Consider the following 19,030-nt stretch of genomic DNA (forward strand, 5'->3'; position numbering starts at 1 on the left):
AATACTTCTCCGAAACGGGTTAACCGATTTTCATGGAATTCGATATGGATATTTAGAAGTTCTGAGAACTTCTACCCATTTTTCATACCACAAAGTGATAAGAGTTGTCGATCCTCACCAATGCGCCATTTGCTAGTTAAATGTGTTTTGCAAATTATAGAGATTCATGCCGGTTCCATACGAGACAAATTTGGAACCGCGTAATTGATTTAATATAGATGTAATTTATCATTTTAAAAGCCTCCTTTTTGGGGCTTGGAAATAAAAACATTTTAATTTCATTTTGATTTTTAGGTAGATATTAAAAATAGCCGACACCAAAAACATTAATACATTCATTGTCATCATCGCGTCTGAGAGTTTTTATCATTTTAATATAAGTTTTATATTTAGACATTTAATTCAGCTGTAAACTCAGATTATTACTTTTGGTTTACAATTCAATTTGCCTTTTTATATCATGCAATTTTCTTTATTATATTTAGTCCTTAATTTAATGAGAAAAAGCCTTAGTTTTTCAGTGAGAGATTAATTAATGGTTTTTCATATGTAATTTAGCAACTGCTCTCATATTAAGAGTAATATTTCATTTGCACAACTAACAAGTACAAATCATGTTTACAGAGAAATATGTTAATTCCGTAATTATTAACTTCACTACGATTTATGACTTCGTTAACTTAACGAATATGGTTTTCCATCCTATCTATCCTACCATCCTATTGGCGAGAAAACCTTGTTGTTCATAGTTAGATGGTAGGAAATATGTGGAAATGGCGATCTACAGCGTGTGTCACCACCCTGAAAAAAGAGACACGCATCTTGTGGTTTTTTTAGAGGTTTTTGCTCCTGATGATAGATTTGAGTGCAATAGACATTAAATTGCATATATCAGCTACTTTTCGCAGGTCTGCTAGTAGTAAATTTTCTTATTAAATAACCAGCACCGTTGTTTTCTGGGTATGTTTTGTGACTATTTGCGTGTAGGTATATATAATTACTATTAAAAAATAAATGAAACGCCTTATATTAATTAAAAAAAGCTAGATTATCTAGAAAATTGCATTACCAAATACAGTACGGCGTGTAACTTTTAGATTTCGATATTTTACCCAAGAAATTAGTGTCATAGGTGAACCCCTAAAACAGGTTTAATCCTCTAGTCCCTCTAGACTACAAAGTTAGTACCAACATAGTCAAAGGTACCGTAGTTATAATCCTCCGAAATAACATTGTGACACTTTCTAGAGTTAATATTCACACAGTTCGCGCTAAGTTTATCCTTCAAAGCAAATATTGTCTTAGTATTTAACTTTGTTACCCAGAATTATTATGAGACACATTTATGGCATGAGGATAAATAGGTACAATTTAAATAAATCGTTGTATAAATTAAATATCAAACAATCTCATTTGTTACTTAATACTTAAAAATATCAACTTGATCTCATTTAATACTTGAAAAATCAAAATCAAAAGTCATTTATTCGAATTAGGCTATTAAGTAGCACTTTTTGAAAGTCAGGATACATTGGACAGCACCCAGTTTCGCCTACCCTTTATAAGTGAACAAACTCCCCAGCAGCACGCTGTCTAAATGGTAACAGTTCTCCTTAATTCAATCTCTAGTCCAAAAACTAATATCACGTACAAAAGACACCAGTGAACATCAACTCCTCTTAAAAGTCGGTTAAAACAAACACAGCACATCACTAGTTTTATCAACAGACCCAACAGCTATACAGTTGAGTTTTGTTCCACTTGCATTGAAGTGATGCGACGTGAATGAGCGCGTCATACAAATGTTCTGCCATTGTGTTGTTAACTAGCCGACTGGAATTCACTGGGACAGAGGCAAGATGTACTCTGTGTGGTAGTTGTTAGTGCTGTTTCAATGTTGATATCATGTAGCTACAGATAGAGACTTCTTTCAACTGGATGTCAAATGGCCTACTGTCAGTAATGGCACGGTGTATCCATGAGCTTTTTGGGAAAATTGACAATTCAATTGTCAACTTTTGTTGAACATACTTACATATTTCTGACACATGTTACTTATAGATAAATTACATAAAGGATCAAATAAATTTAACACGAACATGTTTTGATTTTCACTTGGTGTTTAAAAAAATAAGTATATCTTATTGTCAACTGAATAATAAATGAAATGACTTCGACTGCCAATACATATACGTGCTGGAGTAGCTAAAATGTTCGCAAACCTGCACTCAAGAGAAGCTGTTTCTTGGCAATGACACTGCTTTCGGTGTAATATAAAACTGGGCTCATCAGTTTAAAGAATACGGTTATTCCATCGGCATTTTAAGAATAAACAGTAATGCCTGATGATAAGTTACCCAAACAACAATCAGAGGGTCTACCTCCACGTGAAAAGGTGATATTATTATAATCAGGTGATATTAATAAGACGTAGAGTGGCATCTCTCTTCCACACCCAAATAATATCACTTTAAGATGTAGCGATTGGCTTTGAGAATTGTTGATATCTACTCTAAGCGTCTCTCATCTTTTTTGAACTCTTTTTATGTAGACAACAAATAAAGATCGAATCGACGATGAGACTTGATAAGGGCTATTGTTGAAGATATTTCCTTGCTTACTTTTTGCCCTTTTACAATGTGGTATGGAGAAAAAAGCATGTAATTAGTGCAGTGTATTTTTTTTTAATCTAATTTGGCGGTTTCTTTTTAATATACATTCTACTCTACAAACTATTATATTTTGCTACGAACCTCAAAAGCAACCCTTCAGTTCTCTCAAGAACGTTTTATTAAAGTTTCGTATCGAATCTGAGAGGGCTCGGATTCACATCTCGAAGGTCACACTTTGATCGAAGGGCTCTCCAGATGTAATACCAAGAAAGCTGATACGAACTGATCTAAAGGTGAAACACATGAGGCCATGTTTTATTTATTTGTTGGTATTGGGATCTTGTTCTTCAATAACAATGGAAACTTCTTCTATTGTCTAAATACTATAGTTACAGAAAGTATTATAATGCTGTTTTAAGCTTATTTATTCATTTATTACTTTATGCCTGACCGGAAAATAATTTCTCAATCGATAAACTCAGCTTATTGCTGCCTACACTGTATATAGGTCTTTCCCAAAATTGCGCCGAAACACCTGATCCTCCACTTTCTGCCTCTAATCCAAGCTTAGAGGGTTCAAAAAGTTCTTATTCCAACCCACAAGCAATTATTCCTTTATGGATTCTCATGTATCCCTTCTGAAAATCCTGTCATTTGATTTTTTTTCCACAAAACGTCCAAACCGCAGACAATTTTATCAAAAAACTTATCTCGAAACAAAAAAAAGCAACTTCAGCTAATACTTAAATGATAATTACAGTGGAAATACTGAAAGAGCCATCCAAAGCAAGCCTAATCCATTACTGAAAAAAGCATTTTTCATTCAGTCTTCGTATAAAAAAGCGAAAGGTGCTGATCTAAAGTCAATAAAAAACATTCACTCGTGAACTTTACGGCAAATTCTACCTTACCGTGTCGGAAGACATTCGATTATTAATATCCTGAGAGTGTAATAATAATTGTGCTTTAATTTCTTCCTGGTGTCATAATGTAATGTCTGGATGAACAGAATAATTTCGCTCATCAAACGCATAGAGAACAAGAAAATGAAAAAGGACTTGTCAGATGCTTGATAGCCAGCATTTTTTTTTTCACTTAATCTGCCTCTTTCAGTTCCGGACTCCATTTTAGATCAGGTTGCAAATCAAAGTATAAAAAGACGTTCTTTTTGTAAATTAACCACTCAATTATCTCCAGAAGCAACCAACACAATCCTTTAAAATAACTCTTTTAAAGACCAACTTTTCTAAATGTATATATTTCCTAAAATTTGTCTCCTGGCGCAATGGACAGTAAAAATGGCTATCTATAAATAAAACCCGACGAAGAATAGCAGGTAACTCAATTTTTCCATGAATTTCATTACATATTCCTTCCCCTTCTTCAGACTGAATTCAAATTAGGTTATACTGAGTTCGTTGCGACTGCAACGAGGTTATTTGATTAGGAAACAAGTTACCTTCAAGTTAAAGAGCAGAAATCTAAACCAAGCTTTTATATTTTTATAGAAATCACTAAAAGTAGAAATGATACTTCAAACAAAGATAGCCTAGTGATACTGGTACTTGCAGCAAAATATATTGTTCCGAACATAAAATTCTACGTTAAAGTAAAAAAGGGAAATAAAAATTTTAAGGATTGCATGGAAAATGAATAGTGACGTTTAGAAAAGGCCGTGAGTGATAATGCGATGATTGACAGGACCAGTACAGCCGACATTAGTTTGATACAGGTAGAAGAGAACAGTAACAAGTATTTTTAATTTACCAACAGACAAGCTATTTAGTGATTTAGGACGAAAGGACTTACGGACCTATATACAATTAAGAAGATCTGTCTTTAATTTGAATTCCATTACCTATAAAAAACAAGATGGCATCGGATAAAGAATGATGTAAATTTGTATACTGACAACAGCCCAGCACTTAAATTATGATGATGATAATAACTCCTAATAACACTTTGGTTACCGTCGCGATAAATAAAGCAATAAAGTAGGCAAGCGTTGAAAACCTGAAAATAATATTGACAACAAACAAATAAAGGAAAATGATATTGAAAACAATACAACACCTAATCAAGAAGATTTGGAGGCCGAAGTAATAAATCTGCTTGTTTTTGTCCTAAAGGACCCAGATTAATGAATTTGCATTTTAGTATTACTGCGTCCTCGTTCCACGTAGACTGGATTATTTTTATGGCTAAAGCAATTTCCTTTTTTTCCGTGCTTAGTCTCGTAATGAATGAATGTTGTCAAAGCTTTGCCAGCTTGGCGGGTACGTTTGTAGAATCACTTGAATGGAAAAGCTGAAGATAAAGAATACTGAATCCGAAATGAAAATAATATTCATAATTGCACGGATTAACGTTGACAGAAACCCAAAAAGTAAACGTTTACATAAGATAACAGAAATTAAAAGATAACAACCCGTTTTGCAAATATTTGTTAATATACGAGTGAATTCAACCTTGCCCATATCGTCCACTTTACCTTGCCGCCACGCTATAAACACATCCTAATTTAGACCTTACCCCACCAACCTAATCTGCAGCTAAAACAACATACTTGGGAAGCGGGTCAAGTGTCTCTTAATGCCACCAAAGGACACCAAAACACTCCGAGAGATATCCCCAAAAATAGTTGCGCTTACCCCCGGAATTTTTTATCAGTACTCGGCGTAATTGAAGCTTAAGCCGTTTTTGCGGACGGTATTTTTGCGAGGGGCCCAATAATTTGCGGACCGTACGCCTATCGAGCGAAGAGTGGACTTGACCTACTTACAGCCAGGTAAATAGCCACTACAGGTTGCTAGGTTCTAGACCTAAAGGCTCTAGGGCTTCTTAGCAGTGCTAATAAAACTGCCGTGTTTTTATGGGCTATTTTTACCCGTTTGCTTATGATTTAAGATGCGTTGATGAAAATTGTTTGAGCAAAAAGTTTAACAATTACTACACTACTACAAACACTATTTTTAACAATAGGGATAATGACTGGGTATAAAAAGAAACAATCTCATTAGTCCCTCAGTTAGATGATTAAAAAGTATGAGACACGTATTTTTTCCTTTTTCAGAAAAACTAGAATTGACAAAGATTAACTGCTTTAAAGTTTAGGAGAGGGGGCTTGTGACGTAACGATAGAGTAAAATTTATATATTTTTCACTGTAATTTGGTCAATTTATGTTTGCGGGACAAATAAAAAAATACGTATCCAAAAAACTACAAGACGGAAACTGCAAAAAAAATTGTCATCATCCCTATTATAAGCATTATCGTTTTATTTAATATTTTAATATCGTCTTATTACAATATCTATACTCTGCTACTATCTTTACCCTTATGTATCCTTGTAATAGTAACTAGAATCATCTCAACATAACGTCCAAACTTCCGCCTTTACCATAAGTAAGAAGTGCCGAAGTATTACCGTCCATCTTTCCCCATAACTGACAGAGTTTTATGTTGCGAGGGGGAAATAACTACAAATATCTCTCTGTAACTAATGCGCCTGCCGAAGTAATCATAGCAATTACCCTCACGATCGGTTCGTAAGCGTTTGCTATGAGAGTGTTAATGGTAACCGTCAAAAAGCAATTACATTCAGATAGACAGATATCTGTATTCATAAAATACTAGACAGAAGGCAGTTAAAAATCTAGTTTACTGCAAGACCAAGGACTTTTATCCACAGACAAAGAAATTAATCAACTTTGCTGGAAGCGTGTTCGCACTTTCAAGAATTTATGCTCTTTTTACGATGGTACTCATCTGTATTACTGTAAAATTAAAATAGAAATAATGACCGATATTAAAAATTAAATTGTGCCTTAATGAACAGTTACAATTAAGGTCACTCACACTCTTAAAATTATATGCTCTGGGACAAGCGACGTCTTGCCGAAGAAGTCTAGACAGCGTAAAGGAAAGAAACAAAACACTCCACACTGACTGATTGAATACATTTATTTAATTTATTTCTTTACTCCGCATTTAAGACAGAATGGAATAAAATATGACGTAATCACAAACATATGAATTTCAACACGACTTAACCCTCAAACACCATGAAATGGAAACGTAAGGGATTATTAAACCCAATCAGGTTGAGATTTGCTCCGCGGTTTAACCCCATCTCTGAGGTCTCGTATGCTTTGACAGTATTACAGGATTTGAATACATTATATCAGCAGAATAAATTAATTATTATATTTTGATGTCAGGATTATAATATACCAGCTAATCTTCTTATAATTTCGTATTTGTTTTAACGAGTTTTTAAGTTTTCTTGGAAGTTGCAAGTTGCAAAGTTACGCTTACCAGTAAGTATTTAAGCAACTGACAAAAATTGACTGAATACTTCTACTTTTTTTCTGCAAATAGGACATTTATTTTAATCCTAGGTTTCTGTACTAATTGTGACAAGAATGTTATTTATGAATACGATTTACAGTTTGGACAGGTTGTCATGTTTTCCTTGAGGTAACGGAAAGTCCGCCACTGATCGATTGAAAATAAATCGAAATAATCTTAGATTTAATAAAAAGCTGTCCGTATTTTGTTATATGAGGATTTTTACATATAATATGAAATCTGTCAAAAATGTCGACTGATGTAAAAACGCTGTTACTTTCACACAAATTAGTTCATTGTTTGTTTGAAGAAAACAATTATTTTTCACTAGAATTTTAATGAAGAATCGAATAAGAACGGTAGCAAGTATTAACGAGGTCGGCGATCTAAAATATTCATAGAAAGTCAAAGGTCAAGGCGCTGAAAATTGATAGTTTATAGGTTTATACCATAGAAATCTAAATAACAAGGTAATAGAAGTGCCAACGCCGCGTGACCTTGTCGCCACACTGGTGTCTTGGACGACAGCAGCGCGCGAACTTACGCTCAGTCGCTCGCGGAACGTCGTCACAGCAAGAACCACTAAAAATGGTGTTTTGCGGGGTTTCTCATGCTGGAAATTCATCTGCATCGTGTAATAACATAAATAAATAGATAACATTTTACCGGTAAGTGAATTATTGCAGTAATATTGATGTTATTGCAAAATTAAATTTCAAAACATAACCTTCATTATAAACCATATTTATATCGCACCATCCTGCAACAATTGCATTCTTTACTAATCATTGCCTCTGCAGTAAGAAACTTACAGAAATGCACCGTTGTAAAAAGAGAAATGTATAACGAAAAATAATATTTATCAATGCGATCGTATTTGTAGTGGTACGGCCGCACAAAACTGTCGGAAATAGTGATGTGGTTAAGTGCGGACAAATTATCCAAAATGAACATTGTATACGAAAAGTAACAATTTTAATAGTCGTTTGTTTTTGTGAACATATTATTGAATATATTTTTATTTCAGATTCCCACAGGATTGAAATAAATACAAAAGACAAGTGGATGTCTACCACGGGTAAACGAAATTGGTACCCTACAACTTAGGCCGAATATACACTATGAAATTAGTTGCATGCTTGATAACTTGCCGCCCTCCGCCGCCCGCGCCCCTCTCCATTTTTACGGCTCGGACCGCGCTCGCAACTGAATGTTTCAAAAAGTACGCCTTGCGTTATAGCATAGCATTGAATAAAAATTGCAATTTAAATTTATCCAAATCTCATAAATACCTATTTTTCTATTATGAACGTTTACTAGTCATTGGATACATGAACTGGGCTGCTTTTGTAAGACGACTAAAAAACCACTGTAGGTATATACCAAACCTACCTACCAAGTATTTCCTAATAATTTTTTTTTTGTCAACCGACAATTAGCGAATTTTTTTTTTTGTAAGTGCATAATATAGAAGAATACAACAAAAAACATAGTCACTCATAATTTCGTCTTTCATGATATCCGTAGTCAATCCCTAGTGTAGTTTACGTAATCACTACGACTAACGCAAAAAAATGCAATGACTGTGTGAGTTAGTGAATCCATACAACGACAAAGTCAACCTTATTGCAATAGATGTACAGCCTAGTGTTGTTTGCTTGGTCTTCTCGATGTTAATGTTTGCGTGATTGCGTAGTTATTTGCTGTGAATGTGTTGAAGCCCCGCCCACCGGCGACATGCGTTTCGATAGATCGCCGCGGTGTATGCCATTTCTATTACCTTGTTATTTAGATTTCTATGGTTTATACACTCTACCACCATAAAATAATGTCCGCATAAACTAAGTAACTAGAACGACTTTTTATTACTGAAGGCATGAAAACATTGTAGACCCGTATAAAACTGTTTATAGCTCCTAAATAAATTTTATTCTAGCAGTCTGCAGAAACGTTTTAATCTTAGCAACTAAAAGAGGCTTTGTTCTTTATAAATATGGTAATTGTCCTTATATACGAGCAAAGGACTTTGTTTTCACAATTGAAAAAAAAACACGCATTCTAAGAAATTCCCAACAAAAGCTTCAACAGTATGAACGCTTTGCATTTTCACCACGAATCTCGAGAAACACGTTCATGCGATAAATTACTAAGAAAATATCATCAGGCGCATAACAATTTAATAAAGAAACTCAATGATATTATGAAAAAGGAGTTTTTATATCTGGTTAAACAGAAAGCTGAACAAAATATTTACAAAAACCGTTCGTCAGTAATTGCTTTTGAAATTGTTTATACAATCAGATATTCGGAATTCTGTTTAATTAAGCGCCGGTGAAATTGATTATTTATGTACAATTATTAAAGTTGCACGTTGCTTGTTCTGGCTTGCTGAAAAACGTTTCAATAGTAACTCAAAGGATTGATGGAAGTTAATTAAGCGAAATTGTGGTATGTGTTATATTGCGGTATGCGGATTGCTACCAGATTCCCATCAGGCGCTAACAATTAATTGAACTCTATTAACGTTTGAATGTACTAATGAAAAAGTGCCTATTTGATAAATAAAGTGTGGCTTTATGAGTACATGCCTCTGCTTAAAAAAACTCGTCTTACTTGGCGCTTCATTTAATCGAAATAATTTTTTTTGTAGAAGTTTTCTTTTATTTGTCATCTTGTGTTAATTTATCAAGGAATTTTAGACACTATATTTTTCAAATCTTTCCCTAAAATACTATAATTAATTAAGTATAAACAAAGTTTGATTACTTGGTTATTTATTTTAAGTAGAGATGTTTAGATACCTCATAATAATTTGTAACAAATCATACTTTGGTATTTGATAAGTTGAATTTTTCCAATTAATATTAATTCAAACGTAAATAAACCGTATTTACCAATCACCAATGTAATATGTTTATCTCATAGTCTTTAAAAACTCAATAACAGTCCCGCCTGCAATGAGATACAACCAACTCAGTGAAATCAATTTTCGTTATATGATTGAAAAAAAAACACAATGAAAGAAAATGATTTGATTATACAGTCTGGGGGTAATAGAATAATTCGGTTTAGGGGGTTAACTTGGTACATTTTAAAATTACATCTAAGATAAAGTTCTCCTTAAAAAAACTCGCCCAGCAATAAACCGTGTCGTGACCGTTGCAGATATACATCTTTGAATAACCTACCAGTATTTTGATCTTTTCTATCAAACATTCTGTATCAAGCTGCACATCGTAAATGTTCCTCTTTTGGTCTGCGCGTAGACTGCCTAATTTTATTTAAATTACGACGCTTGTTAACTCGTTTAGCCGCGTTAACGCTCGTACGAGTTTTTTAAGAGATTTTACTAATATTATTAGGGAGACACTTTATTTTATATTTCAGGAGCCTGTATTGTACATCGTATTATTTGCCTGTATTGTACTCATATTTGGTGTGGACTTAGTAAAGTTTACATTCATTGAATTGTATTAATTCATTTTAATGCTCATTTTCGAAAATGCGATATATTATATCATTATTCTGCTTCTTATTGTAGAAAAATATGTTTCTGGAGGAGCAATAAAACTATAATATCGATTTCTCAAGTAATTATTTAAAAACCACTTTTGATTCAAACACACCTAAAACAACAAATATTCTAAGAAACAATAAATTTTCATCCATCTTCACGGTAAGACCCTCTCGACACGTTCCTCATAAAATTTCCACTAACTTATTTTTTCTTTCACAGATTATTTGAAGAAAACCAAGACTTGCTAAACATGTTCGAGAAATTCCGCCAGTGCCGGACGAAGGAGGAGCAGATCAACTCCATGGAGCTTGCGGAACACGCCAACAACGTGATGAACACGCTGGATGAGGGCATCAAGGGCCTGGACGATCTGGACAACTTCTTCGGGTATATACACCAAGTAGGAGCCAGCCATAGAAGAATACCTGGATTTAAAGTCGAGTATTTTTGGGTAAGTGTCCATGAACGTGTTTTAACTTCGATTCTAAAATGATACTAAAAACGTTTCTGTGCGACACTCAGCATTTCTTCTCAGGGTGTTTCGGTATCAAACGACGGCTTCAGAGAGCTCAATCTATTTTATCCCTCTTCATTTTAATTAATGCAATAATGGTTAGATGTTCTGAAGTCTAAATATTTAGTAGCTTTGTTACTTTGATGCTTTCACCAATTTTGTACCTATCTTTCACCAAGGCCTTTCCTCTTCTTTGGCTCTTGGACATATTTTCTCTACAACAAGAAAAATACATGTTATAAAACTGAACTATCCTCCACCAACACGATGCTAGCGCAATGATCCATTCAATTTGCTTCAACAATAACTTAAGTCCACTTACGCTAAGAACTAATCTCAAACATAATTACCATCGATGTCGAGAGCTAAGCCAAGCCTTTATCAATACGAATGATGATATAGAAATATATTTTGTCTCTAATTTTGTGATTGGGAAATCATAGCCTCAAGTTTTTGATAGGAGGATTCAGTCATCATTTTCAATTGTGAGTAGAGTAGATTTGGTAACAGCCTAAATTAAAAAGTCTTTGAAGAACTAGGAGAAAATGAATTGGCAGTAAAACCACCTCTTACAGACACAGGTTAAAAAGGTGAAGAGAAATTATGATTTCTGTTTACAATAACCGAACTGTAGGTATGTTAGATGAATAACAAAAACGAAATACCAATGGCAGTAAAAATAGATCTCCACATGAACTTACTGTCAAGAAAGACGGCACTGGATTCAGTTCAGACGTTGCTATCAATATGAATCATACGCGGCCAAAATAAACATGACGAAATGCATCTATAAATACCAACAACGATAAAATGAAACTTACCAAATGTTCCAATTTAACCTGAAATGCTATTTTCCAATAAAGAGAGTGTTTTTCATTTAATTTGCTATCGTAAAGCATTTTATTAGCTTTCACGGGAAACGGGATTATCAGGTTTCCTGAAAATTCAATGTAGGTCTGCCTCTTTCAACATGTTATGGATTGTGACAGCCAAAGGCCCAAGAGATATGATTCTATTCACATTTGTTAAAAGTCATCAACGTAACATTGATGAGTTTGACTAGTGCTTTGGAACCCGATCAAGTGCTAATTCGTGCAGTAGCACGAGTGTGCGAGGTCACGATAGGAAAAAATTAAACCGGCAGTAAAGCAATGGCGGTGGAAAATAACAATATTATTGAAAACAATGCCGTAGATTGATGACACAACATTGACAAATATAAAGCGATAGTAATAAATATTAATAATGAAATTATAACCCAACAAAAGCAATACAAACTAATAACCAGCTAAAATTAAACTCATTAACCGATGAAACTAGATAACGATTCATTACGCTCCAAGCGAAATTGGTAACAAACTAAAATTAATTGGGAATTACGAAGGATTGGGTGCGCGAGCAGTCGTTGACTTTAATGCCTCAGCCACGCCTATGTTGGGAGATAAATCAATAACTCCTACTTGGGATGTGAAGAATAATAATTTTCTTCTATAATCATGTGTCAAACTGTAGTTTTGTTAAGGTGAGACAGCAATATGCGCAGCGTAGTTCGGCGTTTCACTTCGTTCGTTCGTTTTCCTTTAAGAGCTTACAGATCGTCTCGTGCAGTCTCTTCTATTCGCTTGATGTCATCTACTTTTGTTTCTTTGCCAAACGAAGTGTTGAAGTTATTACCCGTAGGTTTGATGACCAAAGTTTGATTAAGTTTCAAGCGAAGAAAAGTTATAATATTCAATACTGTTTTAGTACCTCCTAATATAGTATTCTTCGTCGAAATTTATGTGTAAGATCGAGTATCAGTGTTATCAATTTCCGTCCGTAATACGGATTCTCTAACGCTTGAAACAATTATGTTAGGAGAGCTCGATAAATTATTAATTTCAAGGCTGATCCATTCATCAAATTCTGTTACCATAAATTGAAACTTCGAAGTAAATCGTTTTGGTAATTGATTAAATTTACATTTAATATGTCAACCGATGATTTACGGAACTGAATGTATGGGAGTTAATTTTTCTGGATAATTTAGATGTCGCCTACTTGTTCCCTTACCGTTTACAAATAGATAGCATCTAAATTAACTTGCGCTTGCCGAGAAATAATTATTATATTTTTCTAGTAAAATCGGATATATCAGAGGTGAAGATTTTTTGACATAGAACAATTTAAAGTGAATTAAATACAATTACAGTTTATCTACCGATGGTTCGAAATTCTTTAGTGCGCTTATATCTTCTCTTCACAACCTAACATTCTATCAAAACTTTAAATCGATTTTACTTTTAAAATTTATTTGCAGCTATATCTAACACTCTATATCTACGGCCTAGGATAGAGTGGTCTATAAATCCCGAAACACTTTAGGAAGCAATTCAAGGTACATTGATTGATTTAATAGGATTCTGCGTTACCCAATAACTGGTGGAGGTCAGATAGGCAGGCACTCCATGTACAAATTGTATTGAACTAAGTACCGTATATTCGCTGGAATCATTTTCTCATTTTTGTGTCCCGGTGAAAATTCTCCTTGACTTACGTCGCCCTGGGCAAGGCAAAAGGGTGTGCCGGATTTTACCGATTGAAATCACTGGAATGTAAAATTCCTAAACCAACACATTTTGAGAAAAGACAATGCAAAAGAAGATCAAAAATCTTGGAACTAAATATCGAAATCTCGAATCCTGTGGTGGTCAATACTTAATCCAAAAGATTGGTGCTCTTCCCGAAGAGTTCTGTTTTTCTGACATTTACAATAAATAACAATAAACCTAAAATAAAGTTAAACTTTACCACCTGTAAGATAAATGCCCATCAAGGTTCAAAACCGCATCAAGCACGCATATACTAAACATTCACAGAAACCTCGAAACCACGGTCACAGGAATAGGCGAAAAGGCTTACGGACTCCAAATTACAATACCTTGGTACCGTGCCTCAATCAAATATGAATACACAACACAATCTAAGTACAGAAGGGTTAGACAATTTAACATCACTTTAGTAAAAAAAAGCGAATAGAAAAATGGAAATGCATGGGAATGACATTTCTTTTCTTTAAGCGACGTGATTTTGACTTGTTAGTTTGATACTTTACAAGCATTCAGTCAGCGTTATTCATCGTTCGCTAAAAATAAATTTAACTAGTCAACAAAACCAAAGGGTTATTTGGGTCCTTAGAGTCTACGACTTCTTGAAGTAAAACTGTTGTCTGTGGAAGCGAGCGATGCCTCTATTGAACAGCTAAAATAATATTACTTCATGGTCTAAGAGCCTAGTCTAGTCTTGTTAGATCGATACTTTTGGCACCTTTAGTACCGTTTATCTGCCAAAGCCATGTCCCAAACTCCAAAATCGACCATTGCTCTTACCTATGTTGGGAGCATCCGCTGACAAAGTTTCAGTATTTATAAAATAACGTAGGTCTGGTCCACGGGCTCTTATTCGATGATTACTTTTTTCAGTGAACAATGTTAGTTTTCATTTGTTTTTAGTTCTTCGTCTTGTTTACTCTGCCCTGTTTCCGTTCATTCAGTGTTTCTTTTTTTATATTTATTGTTTTTAGAACTAGTGTTGATTGTTGTTTGAAATGTTTATAACTTTTAAAATAGGATTAGGAGGTTGAAGCATGTTCTTTTGGATCGGTGTTAGTGACCGCACTTTTTTACTAAAACCTTGTGGAGTTTCATTCTGAAAACCTGACTTTCTTTAAAGTAATACCCATTTAAAATCATCTATTGACGCTTTTAGTTAGCAAACAAAACGATTTCTTCTGGAACTTCTGTCTGTCCATCTACACAACAAACGTGTCTATGGTACATATTTCTCGAACACCGGAAGTGACCCGAGTTCCTCATTTCCGATTACGAAGGACCCTTCAACCCTTTGACATGTCCGACGTCCGTGCTTGAACCATGAATATATTTAAAGGCTGTCAATATTGCCACGGCTCAGCCCTAAATAAATGAATTTGAACATGGCATGTTTTCATTGGGCTGGATTAAACATTCTTTGGGACTTTTGGCTTTATGGTTATTTTAGGATCTTAAATATGCGTTAAATATCACTTAAGCGTTTTCCACGACCGTTTTTAAAAGTGTTTTTTCTTTATCCCCAAACAAGACTTTTTATCTGTGGTAGCAGAAATAAAAATAATAACGTTTGTTTCAGAAAATCGAGGCTCCTTTCCTAGCAGCAGTAGAATCGACGTTGGGTGACCGCTACACGCCCAACGTGGAGAACATCTACAAAATAACCATCAAGTTCATACTAGAAACCCTCATAGAAGGCTACGAGGCCGCCGGCAAGCACGCGACGTGAGCTCAAATATGTACAGAACAAAACTAAATAGAACTGAGAACCTGAACAAATCCGAGACTCACACATTAGTCTTAAAAAAATAAAAATATCCTTCAGAACAACTGACGAGCGACCGCCATACACAAAACTTTGAAATCGGAATACGTAACGAATTTTCATAATCAACATTCCAAATTCAAAGTTTTATAGAATGCCGCGCAAAATTAATGTCAATTTAAACGAGATTTTAAAGTGAAGTGTACAGACGTTTATAAAATGCATCGCGAATTATGTGTATAATGTGAATAATTATATTATTGTGTATAGTTGTCACTGTTCTTTTTCGCTCGTCTGTATGTAGACTGGTAAACCTAGTTATTTGGGACTAACAGTTCAGTATGGGAACATTTACTGATTTATTAGAACGCTTTTAGCATAGAAACATACTTTTAATAATAGAATCAAAATGTAGATAAAAATAGTAAAAGATGTGTGTTAAAATAAGAAATTTTAAACCAAATAACTTTTTTAAATGTCACAAAACGCTTGTTAGTACTAATTTAATGGTAAAATATTAATATTATTTATTTCTAATGATATTCTTCTTAACGTCCTAAATATTGGCTGGTCCAATATGTTTTATTATTTAAAAATAATAATTCGGCATAATTATTGTTAAATTGCGTCTTCCGTGCGTGAATGTTGTTGTATTTAGAATAAGTTAAAATTCAAAAGTTTATATTAAAATGTAATTCGAGTTGTTGTTTACACGGAAAATTCTGTTTTATATAAATAATAGTTAAAACTTCTTTTAGGTAATATTGTTTATAAATTATTTATTAGCGCGATTAGAGCACAACACATACAGAATTAATATAAAATATATAATAATATATAACCTACACGTTTGTTATATTTTTTTACAACTTTTTAATCAAATTTACCTAAAATATGCACAAAGTTCACAAAATGAACCATTTTCATGAAAAATCATCAAAAATTTATCTCCATAATATGAAACAACGTGTATTTTTTACGTCTGTATATTGTATCTTTAAGTTTCTATTGTTTTCAGAATAAAAGTTATTATTCCGTTCTCGATGTTCCACATTCGTATTTTAAAATTCAAATTAGACGAAAATAAATGTATTTTTTCTACTAATCAATCAGTTGTAACATGCCAAGTACTCAGGTTAAGCAAAAAGTTCTCTCAAAAAAGTTTGTCGTTAATAATAATGAGATGAAACAAGTAAGTTTTGAGGCAACCTTCTTCAGCATTGTCCTTTTATTTCAACTTAGATTACAATGTTAACTTTGTCAAGTCGACGTAACTTTCGTATTTGGATACAACTTAAAATGGAGTATTCCGTTGTTGTTGCTCAGCGGCAAATTGTTTCGTATTGCTTAAAGTGGCTTCGTTGGAAATTGTCTTTGAAAATTTAGACTGAAATTGCAGTGTAGTTATTTAATTTATTCAACAAAATTAAATTTATTCAGCGTTCTCCTAAGTTCTGTTAAGACCGTCTCCTTTCTAAAGTATAAGATACGGCAAAATTACAAAGCGCAATATTACACTGCACTGTTGAAAATTTACAACAACGTGTTACAACTAAGAGGACTGTTGTAGTTTATTTCAACAGATATGTATAATAATAATAATCAATAACTCGAAATCAGCCATATTCAACAACTCTCTCACACCTTTATCTAAACCAATCAGCACTTACACAATAAAAATCCCCATCTCCCTTAGTCGAAAACCCCAATATTTTCAATACAATGACGTCATTAGAACAAAGATGTGCGTTAGTATATTTAAACTCGGTTCTATTTCAGCAAAATATTTACACACTTGCCAAAAGAAATATTATAAGAATACTAGGAGCTCAGAAAAACATTTAACTCATCAGCCCGCACCGTAAAAATTCTTTGCTAATCTTTGGTAAGGAGGTTGAACTAGAAATAAACTTTTTACAACAAAGGAGGTTTAAACATAAAAGAGTTTATATTAAAGATTCTTACACTAGTGACGCTATGATCACCTGAAAGCTATTAAAATTGTTCCTCCACACATTTATACCGATTTTCACTACCCACAAAAATGAATTTGTCGAGCATTTGCAGCTAGTTAATTGTCTGCGGAATTTTTGGAATCTCGCTAGACAATATTGTTACGTGCTCTTAAAGAAGAGACTCTGTGGTGAAGCGAGATACGGCTACACGCACTTTATAGCGCAGTCTCTTTTACACAATGACATCAGTCCGTCTAAGCGTTAAAATATATAGAAACTAGCTATTGCCCGCTACTCTGTCCGCGTGGTCTGGTTCCTATTTTCTTCCCCCCAAAAATCATTGTGCACAAAATTCAAAGCCGTAGTCTATTCCAAACAAAAAATCAGTTTGGCGTGAAAGCGAGATAGACAGACAGCCAGAGATACTTTCGCATATTTAGTATTAGCATGGATTATGTTAGTCCAAACAATTCGGCAGGATGTCTAGACTCCAGGCAGTCAGTTGCGATGCCCTCACGCAACATTACAGATGAACTGCTGAATTGAATTTATTACAAACACCACGAAAATCCTTAAATAATGGATTGAACAGATATTATATGCAACTGTAAAACAAGAAGTGGTTTTTCTGTACGTAGTTATGATTTTCTGATGAAAGTTTTGGAAAAAAAGACTTTGATTTTAAGTAACTTGCAATACATTTCGTAAAAATAAATAACCCAACCAGCCTATAAACTACCCACAGCTTCGCAAATGCCTCTTCCAATAGAGGTGGAATGACCATTACCTAATCTTCCTTCACAATTTTACATAATTCAATGACGAGCCATAAAGTGATATTTTGACGTTTGTTTCCATGAAACTAGGTCAGTTAAGTGAGTCAAGCAATTTGGGCTTCAAAGTGAGTGCGGTCAAGTGGCCGCTTGCTTTACCTAACTTGCACATCTAAGTAATTGAGACCGAATCGAATTTTCCAGAAATTTCCAGGGAATTCCTTCCTTGAACATTTAATATCATTGAAAGAGGTTATTATTGACTCTACTAACACATTGACAGATCACACAAAATTGTACTTTATAGTGTAGGTTTACAGTGCATTTTTCCACTTAAATATTTTCTTACTGTAAATGATTGATTAAGCTAAATTATACTTTGTTTAGCAGTATTACAGTACATTTTTGTACGTATAGTATTTTGAAAACATTCTACTTATTCACGAAATATCTTGTTTAGAACCGAACTATCAGTTTAATACAAACATACTCGAGATTTATATTCAAAACACTTCCATAGTTATAGTTGTTTAATTTTCCAATTTACTGTAAACAGGACTACAATTTATGTAGCACTTACAAAACGTACGCTCTTATATTTGTACCTGAAAACAAATATTCGTGCTCCGAGTAAAAAATAAAATTCTGGTAACCAAAGCAACGAAAAACTAGCAAACTCTTCATAAAAATCTCTTAATACAGTTGCAGTATGTAAGCAGAAGTGACTTTATAGAGGAAAGAAGTATTTACTCTTACACAAACTATGACCACACTCATGAATAGAGAAATGGAAAAATAGCGTAAATCTAAAACGAAAATGCAACGCAAACATACTCGTAAGCATTGAAAATGAAAAATATTGCAGAATAACAGCCGAGCGACCGCAAGGCGGGAACTTTGAAATTGGAACTCGTAATCAGAATTCCAAATCCAAAAGTTTCGAGAACGTTGCTGT

General features: G+C 33.9%; 1 protein-coding gene across 2 annotated transcripts in view; it reads left to right on the forward strand.

Annotated features, from left to right (window-relative positions):
- LOC113495629 (neuroglobin-like) overlaps positions 1–16,420 on the forward strand; it is an 86,405-nt gene extending 69,985 nt beyond the window's left edge. For both annotated transcript variants that reach the window (XM_026874454.1, XM_026874455.1), the window contains exons 3-4: positions 10,700–10,931; positions 15,162–16,420. In XM_026874454.1, the coding sequence (XP_026730255.1) occupies positions 10,700–10,931; positions 15,162–15,311 (382 nt within the window). In that variant the 3' untranslated portion in view covers positions 15,312–16,420. The remainder of the gene's footprint in view (positions 1–10,699; positions 10,932–15,161) is intronic.
- The last annotated feature ends 2,610 nt before the right edge of the window (positions 16,421–19,030 follow it).

Source organism: Trichoplusia ni, chromosome 7, assembly GCF_003590095.1.
Source record: "Trichoplusia ni isolate ovarian cell line Hi5 chromosome 7, tn1, whole genome shotgun sequence".
NCBI classification, from domain to species: domain Eukaryota; kingdom Metazoa; phylum Arthropoda; class Insecta; order Lepidoptera; family Noctuidae; genus Trichoplusia; species Trichoplusia ni.